Source organism: Cotesia typhae, unplaced genomic scaffold, assembly GCF_013202065.1.
Source record: "Cotesia typhae breed Kobodo isofemale line unplaced genomic scaffold, CoteBio_Ctyphae contig_20, whole genome shotgun sequence".
Taxonomy (NCBI): Eukaryota; Metazoa; Arthropoda; class Insecta; order Hymenoptera; family Braconidae; genus Cotesia; species Cotesia typhae.
The window spans coordinates 12,867-29,959 of record NW_027423725.1 but is presented as its reverse complement, the minus strand read 5'-3'; the positions used below and the strand labels follow the sequence as shown (position 1 = coordinate 29,959).

Here is a 17,093-nt window from a genome sequence, read left to right as displayed (position 1 = left end):
AAATTTGGATTTTTTTTTGCCCCCTTAATTTTTGTAAGAAGTGTATATAATATATATAAATTTTTGGATAATTGATGTGGGTACTCAAATGAAAGATCTTGATAAATGTTAAATTGGGATGAGCTTATTTTATTTCTAAATTGAAGAAATATTAAAAAAAATTGACAAAATTTATTTTTTTATTAAAATATTTCTAATGTTTTTTTTTAAATAAATTTTTTCTCAGTATTATATTTATTTATTTATTTATTTATTATTTTTTTTTTTTTCAGAAAGTACCAAGTCCAGAGTCATGGGAAAATTCTACAAATTAAAGTGAGTTTTTTCTATTCTATCTCAATAAATAATTTAAAAAAATTTTTCAAGCTCTTTGAAGTATGCAGGATCATAGAAAAAAAGTATGATAATTGAAACTTATGATTGAGATATCAGTAAAACATGATAAATTAATGAGTAGTTGCCAAACAAGTTGATTATCATAAATAAATAATCCGATCGATCATCGAGGAATAATAAAGCATTAAAAATGTTGAAATATATTTATAAAGATTTTTCAGGCGGACGTGATTGAAAATTAGCAGCTTATAGACGTTAAAAAAAAGACAAAAAATGATCAAGGATATGTGTTGGCGTAGCAATCGTCTAATACAATCAATCTTGTCAACAGGGCATGTCAATAGTCAATAGTCAATACTCAATATTAAATTATAAATAGTAAATACTCGGTAACTCGGTAGTGAGTTGTAAAGAGCATTCATTTTAAATAACTTGATTGATATAGGCAATGACAATACAAGTTGCGTCTTTGTGTCGTGTCTGTCATCGATTATTTCCATTACACTTAGTACTACAACACCCGACAACATTTAATGTTATTATTCAGTAATATTATACATACATCATCACAACAATAGAATATATAAAAGGGCAAAGGTGGGGCTTTATTATTATTTTATTTTATTTTTGTTCCAGATAATTATTCAAATTTATTGTGAAAGTTTCAGATGGGGTTTTTCAATTTTATACATTTTTTTTTGTTAATTTATTTTACTTGATACACCAATTGCTTCTTTTTTTTTGTATCGACAGGTTATGGGCCCAGATTTTTTTTTAATTTAATTTTTTTTAAGTTTTATGATCCTGCATATTTTTTTAATAGAAAAAAAAATTTATTTTAATCAAAAAAATAATTTAAAATAATTTAAAAACCCCGCGAAATATTTGAATTAATAATTAAAGCACAATTTTTTGAATTTTTCATTTAAGGAGATCCATACGAAGTAGTAAAATTTTTTAATTCAATTTACGTAACCTAATAATTAATAAAAAAAATTAAAAAACAAAAAATAAATAATTATTTAATGAGTAAATTTATCAGAAATTTTTTTTAAAATATTATTAATTAATTTTAAGACGCATAAAAAAATTATTTTTTTATAAATGTTCTTCACAATGAAAGAATATTTGGATCTTCTTAAAAAACTTAATTAATATTTTTTTTTTTTTTTAACAAAAAAAAAAATTAAATTAAAATTTTTAAAAAATGTAAGAGCTTAAAATTTTCTACAGATTATAAAATTTTCCAATCCAAAATTTATTAATACAAGGCAGAATAATAAATGATATGATTGACACATATTTTCAAACAGATATAAAGATTGCACAATTAGATATAAATATAATTATGAATAAATAAATACATAAATAAATAAAGTATCGGATTAGTTTTGATTACTAGAAATGAGTAGGAGTAGATACTCAAAGGTAAATATATGTGTAGAGTAGTTTAACTCTACAGTTGTCGAGATCGAGACTCGGGAGCTTTAACTAGACATTATAACATTAAAACATAAAACATAACTCATTGATGATTACCGTGTTCCTCGGCATTTACGATTTACTATAAGCCTGTTAGTTCTGCTTATGTCGCACTATGAATATGTAGGCGTTTTTCATATTCACTCGTTTCACTACCGCTATTATAATAGTTCATAGTTGATAGTTAATAGTAATAGCTTCTATTTCACATTCATGCACGACATTTATTAAGTCGCTTTACTATTTACTATTCAGTATCATGATACCCTACGCCGAAAAAATTACATCCATATAATATAATACTATAATACTTTCACTTTATTGATTTCAGATTATATTTATTATCACATTGCCGGGGTCATTATTATTTTTACATTTTTAAATTTTATCTTTCAACGATTTATTATTTGAATTTAAATCTTTTGTATCATTAAAAGCAATCAAGGCGGTATCATTTGAAAGGCGGTTGACCTGTAGGTCATCTTTTAAACTTTCTGCTTTTTTCGAAAATTTTCCAACTGGATGATTTTTAGCTCTTCGAGCTAAAAAATTCAAACGATTTTTTAGAAATTTTTTAAGGGCTAGAATTTTTTAACTTGTCGTTCGATTTTGACTTGCTTGGCGGCATTCGACTTAGTTTTTCAAGTACAAAAAAATGTCGCTGATGTCTGGAGTTGATTAGTCAAATATTTTGAAAGTTATTTAGAAAAAACTTAAAAAAAATGTATTTTTGGTTTTTATTTTTTGAATTTCTTTGAAAGGGCTCTGGCGATTAACTTTAAAATCTAATCAGATCAAAGTCTCAATGAACACTTTAGAACGCCGTGTCGGTCATCTCGATCGGTTGATTCATTCTAAAGATATCCTACGGCAAAATTTTATTTACATAGATACACACGGCCGGACGTCCAGCCGGAAATAGTCGGAACAGCTTCCTAAGACCTCAAAACCTCGAGATCTCATGAAAAACTCTTATTCTCAAAATTCCACCGAAATCAATAACTCGGTATTTTTTTAAAATTAATTTTCAAAGCGGGAAGTTTAAAAATGTCAAAGTTCTTGGAAAAACTACTGGTAAAAATGAAATAACTTTATTATCGAAATATCTTTCTCAAGTTTCTAATTTCTTATTGAAAATAAATTAATAAAAGTCGTAACTTTGAATAACTGGATAATAAAGTAGAATAGGTTTTATCGGTGTAATAAGTAGAGTATAAAAAAAATCAAATATATATAAATTAATATATCTGTATATGTATTAAAATTTTCCAGTTTAATTAATTTTTCTTAAAGTTATACTCGTATATAAAAAAATCTTCCACCTCATAAATTAGGAATGATATAAAAATATTAAATGAATATTGAAAAAAGAAATTTTAGTGAAAATTCTTATTCTTAAAATTGGACCGAAATTAAACTTGCTATTTTTCGAGTTTGAAAATTAATAATGTTAACACCCCGGTAATAAATCTAAAAATTTTTTTTATTTATCTGTAAATTTATAAAATAAAGTTATAACTCAGAATTTATCCAGTTGAATCCTCTCGGTATTAGCGTTTATTATTATTATTTAAATCTTTTCTTTAAGATTTACCGCGTATAGCAAGAGTAATTTCTCCAGCCGCCCACGTGGAAGCGTCTCTTAGAAATAGACAAGAATTAAAATACCCGCGTTAAGTCTTTTATTAAAAATTGAGCTGTTAAAACTTCGCCGTCTTTCATGACACGATTTATGCCATTTTCGACCAAAATTTTATTTTTATACATTATAATTAAATATCTTTAAAAAATTTTCATAACTGTTTTTATAAAAAACATTGTAGTAACTAAAGATAGATTATCTGATAGCGTAACGACAGTAGTGCAGGACATATCTGATTTTATCCAAGCACTCAAGTGAATGTCTGAACGTATCAGTTTGATCGGAATAGTTTTTTGCATTTAACTATCGATCATTAGATATTACTTAGCGATTTTTTCCGATAACGACGCGGATGTTTGGATTTTTATTTCTCCTGATTAAATTCCTGCAACATTTTTCACCGCGTTATCTCGCGTATCGTTAATTACTTACTTACTTACTCCATTTGTAGATTATTAATTATTTTAATCACATAAAAATTTAAATTTTCTTGCTGATCATTCGTCTGTATTAAAAATTTATTTAAATAAATAAAATGAGAGACATTTATTATTTTGTCGATTCACGGCACTACGCTAGACCAATAGAAAGGCGTAATAGCCAGTGAGAGGCGTTTTTACATTAACCAATCAACAGATTTGTTCACTTATTTTATTACACCTCACGTCTATTAATAAATAATAATAATAAATTTATACTTACCAATAATTCCAACGAATTATTTACTCATTTACAAAGTTTAATATAAACAAATAGAAAATAAATCAATCAAAAAAAAAAAAAAATGACGTAAAAATTAAGTGATAAAAAAAATCACAGATAATATTCAAATATTTTGAAATTTCCCGCTTTTTTTTAAATATTTAAATATTTTAAAATTTCCCGCTTTTTTTTAACATTCAAATATTTTAAAATTTCCCGCTTTTTTTTAACATTCAAATATTTTTAAATTTCCCGCTTTTTTTTTTAACTGTAATATTTTTAAATTATAACATTTGAATATTTAAAAATTTTCCAAAATTTTTTTTATATAATTATATTATAATAATAAAATTTTTTTTGTACTTACAGATTAGAAGAAGCACGTCACAGATGGAAAATTTTAAATCCAAACAAGTGGAAGAGGAGTCAATTAAATTTTCCCTAATAAAATCACCGGCTAATTACAGCAAGAGTAACAACCAGTGGTTGTTATTATTATTGATGATTTATGTTTGTTTAATTCGGTTTTACAACTGGAGTAAATCTAAAAAAAAATCCTACGATGTTCTGGATGTTATGACCATCAAAGATAATTGTGATGATACTTACAATTACATTTGTAACAATTTAACAGTGACATTATCATTAATATCATTATCATTAGCATTGCAGTGTTCAAGTGTTGCAGTAATGGCAATGACTAATTACATCAAGTAATTTATATATCTATGTATCTTGTTAAGTGACGTGACTCAGTAACTCTTATTTAAAAGATATTCTTCTTAATATTTTTTATCCGCTGGTCTTTAATAATCGGTCCGCTAAATTATAAGACAACGACAAGTTGTACAACGGCCTTACTGCTGGCCTGGCCAGCTACTATGCGAATTGCAGATCTTACAATTCTTATTGCGGTGAGTTTTTTTTTTTTTATTATTATTATTTATTGCTTGTAGGAAAACTATTAAAAACTCCTCCAAAAATTTGGAATAAAAAATTGACTATTAAAAAATATGTAAAGCCAAAATTTTGAAGAAAGAAAGAGAAATATGACAAAATTGACAAGTCCTTTATTTGTAGAAAATAAAATTTTCTGTAAAAAAGGTCTGAGATAAATTTTCCGAGAAGAATTGGTCCATAATTTTGAATTTAAACTTTAAAATTCAAAACTTTTTATTTATTAATAAGGTAAAAGCCCCAATTATTGACACTATAACAGACAAAGTTAAATTTAATTTTTTTTAAGCAATCAAATATCAATATCGTTGAATTTTGTTTGTGGTAATGTCTCAAGTAATGTTTTTACTAATCAATTTTGTTTTTTAAAATGATAATCACTGATATTTACTAATTCATTTTAAATAATTAAATAGAGTATCCAGATACACCAATTATTGACAGGTTAAAAAACTGATTGATCTAATTATTGACATGCCTTAGTCCCAATTATTGACACCTATACTAAGCATGCGTCGAATCATCTGCTTATTCTTATTTATCGAAAGTTATTATTAAAGTTTATTAATAATAATTTCCATAAATGATTAATTACTTTTAAAAATATAAAAATTAATTTTTTTAATCGGAAGATTTCAAACTCTTACAGTTAATTTTTTAGGTTTAAGTAAAAAAAAAAAAAAAAGGCGTGATTCTTATTTAAATATTATTTAAATATTATTAAGCATACAATTAATTTAGATTATTCAATTTTATAAATTTTTCATATATTATTAATTAAAAAAAAAAAAAAAAAAAAAAAAAAAAGATCATATAATTAGATGAAGAAATTAATTTAAACTCGGCATTTAAAAAAAAATGCTTTTCTAACCAAAGTTGTTAAGAAAATAGACGCTCGTAAGCTGGTTTGATGAACTAGTGCTAACTTTATTTTTTTTTAATAATTAATATTTAATATTTTCAACTGACAGTAATTTTTTTCAATTTTTTAATTAATTAGAATTTAATAAAAATTTATATGATAGTTATTTTTATTACAGATAATTAAATATATTTAAAAATTATTTAGGGTGTCAATAATTCGGGCTTTTACTTTAATTAATTAATATTGCAATTTAAAAAACTAATTTTATCATTTAAATACTCGAATCAAAACTCTTTTCATTCTCTTAAAGGTATTGATTATACTCATACAGATGTCGAGGCTCATTCCAAGCCTCGACAAAAAAATAAAAAATATTTTTCAATAACGATAACTCATCATGTAATTAGCTCCGTAAAACTTGTTGGGGTGCTAATTATTTTTCTCGTTAAATCCCTAACAAAAAACCACACACACCGAGAGATTGAGTAAAATATTGTGAATTTAATAAAATTCGTATGGAATAAAATGACCGGTCATGGTTGTTAATTACCAGCAATGATAATAATAACAATGGCTGTGATTATGGATAGGAATAAAGTGGCGAGAAAGATGTGTAATATAATGTAATATGTAGGAGAAAAGTTAATAATGTAGATAGAATAAATGTACATAAAAGAGTCACACGCTGAGACGGTAAGACGCTAAGACGCTGAATGTTTGGACAGCGTGGCGGACATATATACTCGCAAACTTCCAACACCGCATCTTTCTTGGATGATTGACGTGTATAAACATTTACTTAGTCACCTTGGACACGGTGTCTAACATTCACGGTTTATTCCTCCGACATTTTAATCCTATCCCTTTTTATTTTTTTTTTTTTTTTTTTTTTGTATTTTATATCATTTATAAAATACTACTCGTTATTTTCTATAATTATTTATCATTATATAAAAAAATTAAATTTTTCTAATTTTTTGTACACTGATAAAAGGATTTGTTTAAATTTAATAAGCTTTATTAATTTTTAAAAAATATCAATATTTAATAAATGACCTTGTATCTTGAGAACTATTGAAATTTTTAAAGATATAAGCTCATTCTGATGTTACACACATCAAGAGCTTTCATTTGAGTACCCACATCAATTTTTCATATATTTTATATATTTATATATTATATATATATGTATATATGAAAAATATATCAAATATGCATGTGGGTACTCAAATGAAAGCTCTTGATGTGTGTAACATCAGGATGAGCTTATATTTTTTAAAAATGTCAATATTTAAGAAAGTACAGTGCAATTTAACATAGCAACTCCAAGGTTGCCAGCAACCTTTAATGTTACAAGCAGTAAAGCAGGGTTTTAGTCACGGTACATAAGACGACATGATACTTGAAGTTTACTAACATATAAAGTATGTGACGGCGTTGATATTATTTATATAAAGTATAGAGTGTAGAGTGAGCACAATCTTTAGTAATCGCTGTTAACTGCACGCTCGTCGTTGCATTTTTAACTCCAATAAATAAAGGACTTAGATAGGTATAATGACACGTGATTTAAGTACTTGATTAATTGAACTCAATAACTAATTTTATCATTTTAAATTTATACCGCCGTTATAAAGATACGGATTTATTGTTTTTAATCGATTTATTTATTACCAATAATCCTTTATTTAAATTCTTGTTTATGCATCTAAGGCAATGATAAACTTTTACTTTCTTTTGCACGCCTCCAAGCGCGAAAGCTCATATATAACTTAGTTGTTTAACATACATTTATTCGAAAATATAATTACAATGTCTGAAAAAAAATATTTGACAGTATTGTTTTGTTTTTTCAGAAAAATCAGTAATTAAATTTTTTGTGTTGATGTATTAATTGATTTTAAATTTTACTATTTTTTTGTAATTTCATCTGACTATTATTTTTATAACTTATCAAAGATTAATATATATTATTATATTAAAATTGTTAACTTTTTTGAATTTTTAATAATTATAGAAAAATACGTATTTTCATTTTTTTTTTTTAAATAAATAAAATTAATAACTATAATATTACACCTGACGTACATTAAACTTTTCAAATTTTTCAGCGCTAACGCGTCTCAAATTTTTTTCTTGGCTCACAAAACTTGCGTTGCTGCCATAGCTTTATTAACGTATCCCTTCCTTGGCTACTCTGGTCTAGGTAAATTTTTCATTACTTATTAATAAATATCTGTGAAACTGTGTGGTAATTATCAATGAAATTATTTTAAAAAAATTGTTTAGTTGTTAATTAACGTTACTCTAGTTTTTTAAAAAAATCCTAAGAAAAGTTTCTGAGATATAAAAATGTTTGTAGGTAAACTTTTGGATATACCGTATACCGTAATGTATAAGAGCGTTCAAAACTCGGTAACTTTGAAATTAAATATCTCTGAAACTAGATGGTCAAAAAATTTCAAATTGCGCCAATCGATGCAGAATTATATGAACAATTAATCTGCCAAAATTAAAAAAAAAAAAAAAAAAAAAATCCTAAGAAAACTACCTTAAAAAAATAATCATGAAAAATTGAAGAATCTTCAAAAATTTAATCGAGTATATCTCAGCTGAAAATAATAAAAATCTATTTTTAATTAAAAAAAATTTTTTTTTAATTTAATCTTGTTAAAAAATTAAAAAAAAGAATTTTTTAATACACCGGATGAAATAAATTAATAAAAATAATAAAATTCCCCGTTTTGACAAAAATAATATTTATGAATAAATGTTAAATAAATTTTCTAGAGTATTAATTAAAAGTACCGATAAAATTTTGTCGAATGAAAAAAAAAGAAAATAAAAAAAATAATGAAAGCAATTAGCATATTTGAATATTTTTGCTCTGCATATAAATGGATAAAATGGAGCTTCCTTTCAGGCAAGCTATTATTAAATTACAGCGATTACATCGAGGATTTATCAATACTTAAGTTGACAAGTCGACGATGATACCGATGGTGGAAAATGTTCGATAAAAGAGTATTAATTTCAAAAAATGAAATGTAATATTTCCCTGGCGCCAAGTCTCGATAATATTATCATACTTTTATAATCAGTATAATAATCTAATGGCTTAAATATATAAATGGTAAATGCGTAATAGTAATGTATGTTTAATACGCGTGTAATAATGAGTCCGGTATGTGAAGTACAGATTAGAGTAGTGGAGTATAGTGAGACTTACTGCAAGTATGGTATTAAATAAAACACTGTCAGGGGTCAATATACACCTTTATATAAATATATATAAATGTTAGATATCTTATGGTTGGTACTTATATTAACACACGAGAGTACAGCGTGTACCTGTCGTTCAACTCGACGTGTCGTAAAATACTTAGAGCATAACCGGACAAGACACAAGATAAAGATCATTTTATTATTTATATTTAAATATTATTTTATTTTATTTTATTTACTTTTTTTTATGTTCGCAATACCTTTTTTTCCCCGACATTTTAATTTTAATGTCTCTATTTAGATTTTGATCTAATGGAAATTATTACAACTTTTACTTAAATCTTGGGTAATAATATTATTCACCGACAAGTTTATCATTTTTATTACTATTATTTTTTCTGAAAACCTTGAAGCCAATTTATATTTTATAAATAGTAATTTTTGAAATCTAAAACATCTCTAAAATTCAAAAGTTCGCGCCATTAAACGTGCAATAATAATTTAACAGTTAAAAATATTTGTAAAAGGTTCTTTTTATTTTTAAGAAGAAAATAAGTCGTATTTAATGGACAAAAAAATTGAGCTTTATTTGTAGACTGATAAAAGATTAATTATTTAATTTATCAAATTTTAATAAATATTTATTTAGGAGGAATATTTATTAATAGTTAATTAGTATTTACCAGCAACTTTGCAGTTATTATGAAAAAATAAAATTTTGTTTTATTAAATAATTACTTTTGTTAAATTACACTGTATTTTCTTAAATATTGACATTTTTACAAATATAAGCTCGTCCTGATGTTACACTCATCAAGAGCTTTCATTTGAGTACCCACATGCCTTTTTTATATATTTTTCATATATTTTATATATTTAATATATATAAATATATAAAATATATGAAAAATTGATGTGGGTACTCAAATGAAAGGTCTTGGTGAGTGTAACATCGGAATGAATTTATATTTTTAAAAATGTCAATAGTTTACAAGATACAGGGTCATTTCTTAAATATTGACATTTTTAAAAATATAAGCTCATCCTGATGTTACACTCATCAAGAGCTTTCATTTGAGTACCCACATGCATTTTTTATATATTTTTCATATATTTTATATATTTAATATATATAAATATATAAAATATATGAAAAATTGATGTGGGTACTCAAATGAAAGGTCTCGATGAGTATAATGTCGGGGTGAGCTTATATCTTTAAAAATGTCAACAGATCAAAAGATACAAGGTCATTTGTTAATTATGTTAGACAGAAAATGACCCCCTGAATCTAATTGCATAACTGTTTTTTTATTGGGTCTTAACCACAAGCTGTAAACTTGTAATTTCATTACCAAAGTAATAAATGTTAACATTTATAGGTGGTTTGGCTGACCGCAGTCCTGTCGCGGTTTGTTAACGCCAGCAAGCTAAGAAATAATTTGACGCGCACCATCAGAGACACATCTTTTCATGGTGCTTCTTTATGGTGAGTTTATTGTATTTATTAATATTATTATTATTATGCGTGAAAAATGTCTAAAGGGTGGAGAAATTTTTTTTTTTTTTTTTTTTTTTTTTTTTCAATTTTTGAAAGAATTTTTCAAGCTCAAAAATGAAAAAAAAAATTTCAAAAGCGGCAAATATTTTTAACGCTTACTATTATTTTTTTACTAATTATAATAAATTACAGGTCACAAGAGGAACAAGTAACAAAACGAATAGGATTAACATACCGCGAAATCCAAAGCATATTGAGGCGCGAAGGCGGGGAGGAAGGGCTGCCCGTCGACTGCTGCCCAACAGTCGAAGAAATAACCGAGCCTACTGGGGGAAAAAACAGGAACGAGTCGTACGTAGAGTTGTACAGAGGCCTCGAGCAAATACAGAGGTTTTACGAGTACTCTTGTCGACAGGACGTCCTCGACAAGCCCTGTCGGTTTGTAGACCGCAAGCTCAGCGCTCAGTCTAGATGTGTACAAAAGTTTTCTTACTCTTATGCTATTGTCAAGAATCCAGTTGCTGAAATTTCAATTATGGTATACACTTATTTATGAATTACAAATTTTATTATTTACTTGAAAATTAAATATAATCTTTCATTGTTCCTGGCACCTTATATTGTTCTAAGAACCGGGTATTGTTCCTGGAACCTAGTAATGTTCCTGGAACCTAATATTATTCCCAGAACCTTGATATTGTTCCTGGAACTTAACATTATTCTTAGAACTTGATATTGTTCCCAGAACTGGCATTGTTCTTAGAACCTGGTATTGTTCCTGAAATCTAATGTTGTTCTTGGAACCTGGTATCGTTCTTGGAACTTGATATCGTTCTTGGAACTTGATATTGTTCCTGGAACCTACTAATGTTCCTAGAACCTAATATTATTCCCAGAACTTGCATTGTTCTTAAAACCTGGTATTGTTCCTGGAACCTTGTATTGTTCTTAGAACCTAATATTGTTCTTGGAATCTGATATTGTTCCTAGAACGAAATGTTGTTCCTGGAAGCTGATATTAGTCTTGGAACCTGATATTGTTCTTGGAACTTGATATTGTTCCCGGAACCTAGTAATGTTCCTGGAACCTGGTATTGTTCCTGGAATCTTATGTTGTTCTTAGAACCTGGTATTGTTCCTAGAACTTTATCTTGTTCTTAGAACCTATAACTTCATTATCATTAATATTGTAATTAAATTTATAAAATTTTTTTTTTTTAATTCAGGAAAATGAAAACATGGAACATCATCATCGACATCGACATGAAGCTCACTACTTTACAAGTTACGGATCTTCGTGGACGGTAGACCACATCCGAGTACGCAGTGGATGCAGCTGCGAAATAATCCCTAAGCCCAAGAAAAAACGTCCCTTAACTTTAAAGTCTAAAAAACTAAAACACAAACCGAAAAAGAAGGATGATTTTATAATAAACTCAGATGTGTAATTAATCAACCAAACGCTAGGATTATTTATTAATTGTTACCAATTATTTAATCGCTATTCATTAATTCAAAGTCGAAATCATGCTAATCATTTAATTTTTCTATCATTATTATTATTATTATTATTATAATAGAATAATTTCTTAATTTTTATGTTACCTTTTTTAACGCGGCCAGTTCTTAACAATTTATCGATAATACTATTGCCGACTAATTATAGAAAAAAATTTTTTTTTTTTTTTTTTTTTTTAGACTGATTAGACACTTTTATTTATTAATAAAAATAATCAAAACTTGACATTTTATCATGACAATTAGTGTACGTCCGACCAGATAATTAAATTTATTTTACTTTATTTTATTTTATTTAATAAAATTAAATCGACTAGCGTGAAATAGATTTCATTAATTAAGTATTCTTGTTTATAATTATAATAATTAAAATTCTAATCTTGCCATAATGTAGATTTAAAAAAAAAAAAAAAAAAAAAAACAATTTTAATCAATAATTTAAAAATTTTTAAAATTAAACTCCGAATTTATTTCACGCTATTTTATTTAAAATACCGTCCTGCTTAAAAAGAAATTATCGCACTAATTATTAATCTTTATATTTATATATAATTTTAATTTTTTATTTACTGCCATGTAAAAAATATTGTAAATAATTAATTTAATTATCAGAATAAATATAGTATTAAAATAATTCAACTTAAATTATTTATTAAATCATAAAAAGAAATACACGCCTAAGTGTAAAAAATTAATTCAGGAATCTGGCCGTCTTCGATGGAAGTTCCGTTGTTATTTCCAGCAGCGAAGCTAAATTGAAACTTAATAATATTTTTACCACTATTGAAGCAATCTACAGAAACACATCTCAGTCCCTTGGTGCCATAATGAGAATCAGGACCTGTAAAAGTGGCTGAGGCGGTGTAAATGGTGTTAACTATTATTTCGATGGGTTCCTTGAACATCAGCCGGTATGTATAGTTAGATCCATCGCAGCTGAAACTCGTTGAATTTGTTGCTATTGTCTTTCCAGACGCAGTGTGGGTCAGTTCTATCAATACTTCGTATTCCGCAGGTCCATGAACGCTCCCGTAAACACCGTAGCCTACCAAGAATATCCGTCTATCTACGCTGAATCTAAAATTTTATATTTAGTCATTAAATTGTTTATAAATTTAAAATGGATGTTCATACAATACGCTAGAGTCAAATGTTTTTGGAACCTATATTGTTCCTGGAACCTGATGTCGTTCTTAGAACCTACTATTGTTCCTGGAACTTTATATTGTTCGTAGAACCTATTATCATTCTCGGAACTTATATTGTTCTTGGAACTTGGTACTGTTGTAGGTTCCAAGAACAGTAACAGGTTCCAAGAATAATATTAGGTTCCAAGAACTCAGAACTGTTCTTGGAACATGGTACTGTTCTTGGAACCTGGCACTGTTCTTGGAACCTAACATTGTTCTCAGAAATTGATATTGTTCTTGGAACCTTCTATTGTTCTAAGAACTTTATGACCTCATAATAATTATATTAAATTAATCTTTTCATTTATTACAAATCTTTTAGATCCCCTATAGATTTTCCTAACCCAAATAAAAAAACAAACGACCAGAATTACTAGTTAAAATATACCTTATGCGATCACTAGTTCCATTGTAACCCCAACGACTGTCTGTTTGTTGGAACCTGCAGACTGTTAATTCTTTTCCCATCATACGACACCTCGGCATAGCTTCAAATCCAACTGCTGGTTTTGGATTGACCGTAAAGTATAAAAATAAAGAAACTACCTAAAAAATTTTACAAAATTTATATTAGATTAATTAAATAAAATAATTTAACAAGTAAAAAGTAAGCTATAAAAAATTAACAAACCTCTCTGTCAGTCAACAAGCCACATTGAGCTGGTCCCATAGCAAATTCCTCCACAGACATCAACGGAAACCGAACCAAAGACAATGCTCTTCCAAGCACGGATCTCTGATTTTCTGGAGTCACTGGCAATTGCTGTCTAACACACTCAGCTTCGGACCATCTAAAATGTTTAAACAAGTCGTTAAAAATTATAAAAAAAAATCAAGTCCTTAAAAATTATGAAAAAAAAAAAAAAAAAAAAAAAAAAAATGTAAAAAAAAAATTTACCTGACAACAGCCTGGAAGATTTTGGATTCTCTGACCCTCAAAGTATCTCTTTCAAGAACTACCATCAAGGTATCAATATCAATATCCGTGAATCCATCAGCATTGAGCGCATCGGTGGTGAACTTGTCGATAGTGTCCAAGCAAACAGCAGCCAGCTGCTGCTCATCAAAGAGCCTGGCTTGGGTGAGTAATAAAAATGCATTGTCGCTGGTTAAATGACTGCGAAGAAACTCAACGCAGTGTTTTTCCAATGGAGAAACTGCGTATTTTTTAGCGGTGTAAAGAGTAGTCATCACAGTGTCGGGGTCAATCTGAATTTCATCGGTGTAGAGGAACAACAAGACTGCGAGAAAAGCCGCAGGCTCTACGTCCGGTACTTCTATTTCTGCTGAGGCCGTAGCGAGGGTTCCGTTAAACATTGCGTCAAAAACTGCGCTGCCTGATGAGAGAACCAGCTTGTGGGCGGGAATTCGTTGCTGCTGTCCAACACGACCCACCAGGAACCTCACGTCTGATAAAATTTCATTGTTGAATAAAAATGCAAATCTTTCTTTCATGGTTGTTTTGCTGCCTTGCCAGTTGTACAGTTGAGAGGATGCTAGCTGGCGAGCTGGAACTTGGTGCACATCTGCTGGTGGATCGTTATGAGGACGAGCTTCCAAGTGTAAAGTGTTTACTGAGTTGCTTGGTAATCTGAAAAATTATTAATTATTTTAAATTTTAAATAAATAATAAGGTAAAAGCCCCAATTATTGACACTATAAGAGACAAAATTATAATTTAATTTTTTTAAGCAATCAAATATCAATATCGTTGAATTTTGTTTGTGGTAATGTCTCAAGTAATGTTTTTACTAATCAATTTCTTTTTTTAAAATGATAATTACTGATATTTACTAATTAATTTTAAATAATTAAATAGAGTATCCGGATACACCAATTATTGACACCTATACTAAGCATGCGTTGAATCATCTGCTTATTCTTATTTATCAAAAGTTATTATTAAAGTTTATTAATAATAATTTCCATAAATGATTAATTACTTTTAAAAATATAAAAATTAATTTATTTAATCAGAAGATTTCAAACTCTTACAGTTAATTTTTTAGGTTTAAGTAAAAAAAAAAAAAAAGGCGTGATAGCGCTGTCAATATGAGATTCAACTTAAAAATTATCAACTAGTTATTGACACCCATTATTTAAATATTATAAAGCATACAATTAATTTCGATTATTCAATTTTATAAATTTTTCATATATTGTTAATTAAAAAAAAAATCATATAATTAGATGAAGAAATTAATTTAAACTCGGCATTTAAAAAAAATCCTTTTCTAACCAAAGTTGTTAAGAAAATAGACGCTCGTAAGCTGGTTTGATGAACTGGTGCTAACTTTATTTTTTTTTTAATAATTAATATTTAATATTTTCAACTGACAGTAATTTTTTTCAATTTTTTAATTAATTAGAATTTAATAAAAATTTATATGATAGTTATTTTTATTACAGATAATTAAATATATTTAAAAATAATTTAGGATGTCAATATTTAGACCCCTGTCAATAATTCGGGCTTTTATCTTATATCATCATTTAATTTAATTTACAAAAAAAAAATAAAAAAATTATCAAAAGTTATGAAAATTAACTTAGCAGATAGTTCATAATTTAAAAAATTTTTTTAACAAATAAATTATGGCAAAAAAAAATTGACATTTAGAAATTTTAAAAATCTAGAAATGCAATTTTTTAAAAATAATTTTTTGGAAGAAATTTATTTGTTAAAAAAAATTGTCAAGTGACAGCTAACTTTAATGACATTAAAATTAGCTGTCACTTGGAAATTTTTAAATTTTCTTAATAATAAAAGTCATTTTTTTTAATAATTTTTTTTTGCTATAATTTATTTGTTAAAAAAAAATAAAAAAAATTGTCAAGTGACAGCTAAATTTAATGTCATTAAAAAGTTTGATAATTTGAGTATCACATGACAAAATAACTTGACTTACCCATCTCGAGAAACTAGGACACTACTAACAGAAGATGTCGAAGGTTCTTCGTCATCGGTGCCGAAAGTAGCGGCTCTCCGATTGCAGGAAAAAGTAGTAGAAACACTAGCAGTCATCATATTTTGAGGCGATGACAGGAGATTAGCATTAGCATTAACACTACTGGCAGCAGCGACCGAGTCGTCATTGCTCGAGTAAGAAGTAGTAGCATCGCTGTCATTGCTGTTGTTATTGCTGGACATCCTCAGCTCAGACAGTCTACTCATGACACTATTTGTCTGTTCGTCAAATGACGACATTTTTAAGCAAAATAAATTTATAAATTTTTTCAAAGCTCTGTTTATTTCTGTTCATCTATCAGCTTGTCACTCACTTGCTCCTTTAGGAATTAATAAAATAATTAATTTTCCAAGTTTAAATTATATCTCTCCATTTTTATTAAAATAAACAAACACAGCTTTTACTTACTTGCTTTATTTCGTTGATTTAATGCTTCGATGTACTTACTTGACATACAAGCAATTATTTTACTCTTTTATTTTTATTTTATCAATTTATTATTTACCTGTAAAATAATAATAAACAATGTTATCGATTTACTTCTAGAAACTTTAGCGCCATCTTTTTTTTAGTGTTTTTATTTTTTAACGACAGGTGGCGCATCATGTCAGTGGCGGGCCTCGGTAACATAGTAAGTATTGAAATCAGCTGACATTTGACAGTTTGTTATAAAAATTATTATTTAATCATTTTAAAAATTTTATAA

General features: G+C 27.1%; 2 protein-coding genes across 6 annotated transcripts in view; one reads left to right on the top strand and one right to left on the bottom strand.

Moving 5' to 3' along the window:
* The window catches only part of LOC141538378 (uncharacterized), a 30,169-nt gene extending 17,998 nt beyond the window's left edge, over window positions 1–12,171 (top strand). For 2 of the 5 annotated variants that reach the window (XM_074259804.1, XM_074259805.1), the window contains exons 6-10: window positions 273–315; window positions 4,532–5,076; window positions 10,592–10,698; window positions 10,903–11,248; window positions 11,937–12,171. In XM_074259804.1, coding sequence (XP_074115905.1) covers window positions 5,044–5,076; window positions 10,592–10,698; window positions 10,903–11,248; window positions 11,937–12,158 — 708 coding nt within the window. In that variant the 5' untranslated portion in view covers window positions 273–315; window positions 4,532–5,043 and the 3' untranslated portion in view covers window positions 12,159–12,171. Of the gene's footprint in view, window positions 1–272; window positions 316–4,531; window positions 5,077–9,142; window positions 9,394–10,591; window positions 10,699–10,902; window positions 11,249–11,936 lie in introns of those variants that run through there. The other 3 variants (XM_074259807.1, XM_074259806.1, XM_074259803.1) reach the window with 3 other exon arrangements.
* Window positions 12,172–12,859: 688 nt separating this feature from the next.
* Window positions 12,860–16,934, bottom strand: LOC141538374 (BTB/POZ domain-containing protein 1). The gene is made up of 6 exons (XM_074259794.1): window positions 16,796–16,934; window positions 16,328–16,706; window positions 14,317–15,009; window positions 14,050–14,209; window positions 13,807–13,964; window positions 12,860–13,305 (listed from the first exon to the last, which is right to left on the bottom strand). Exons 2-6 carry the CDS (start codon window positions 16,624–16,626, stop codon window positions 12,906–12,908), a joined length of 1,710 nt encoding a protein of 569 aa, XP_074115895.1. The 5' UTR covers window positions 16,627–16,706; window positions 16,796–16,934; the 3' UTR covers window positions 12,860–12,905.
* Between the last annotated feature and the right edge of the window lie 159 nt (window positions 16,935–17,093).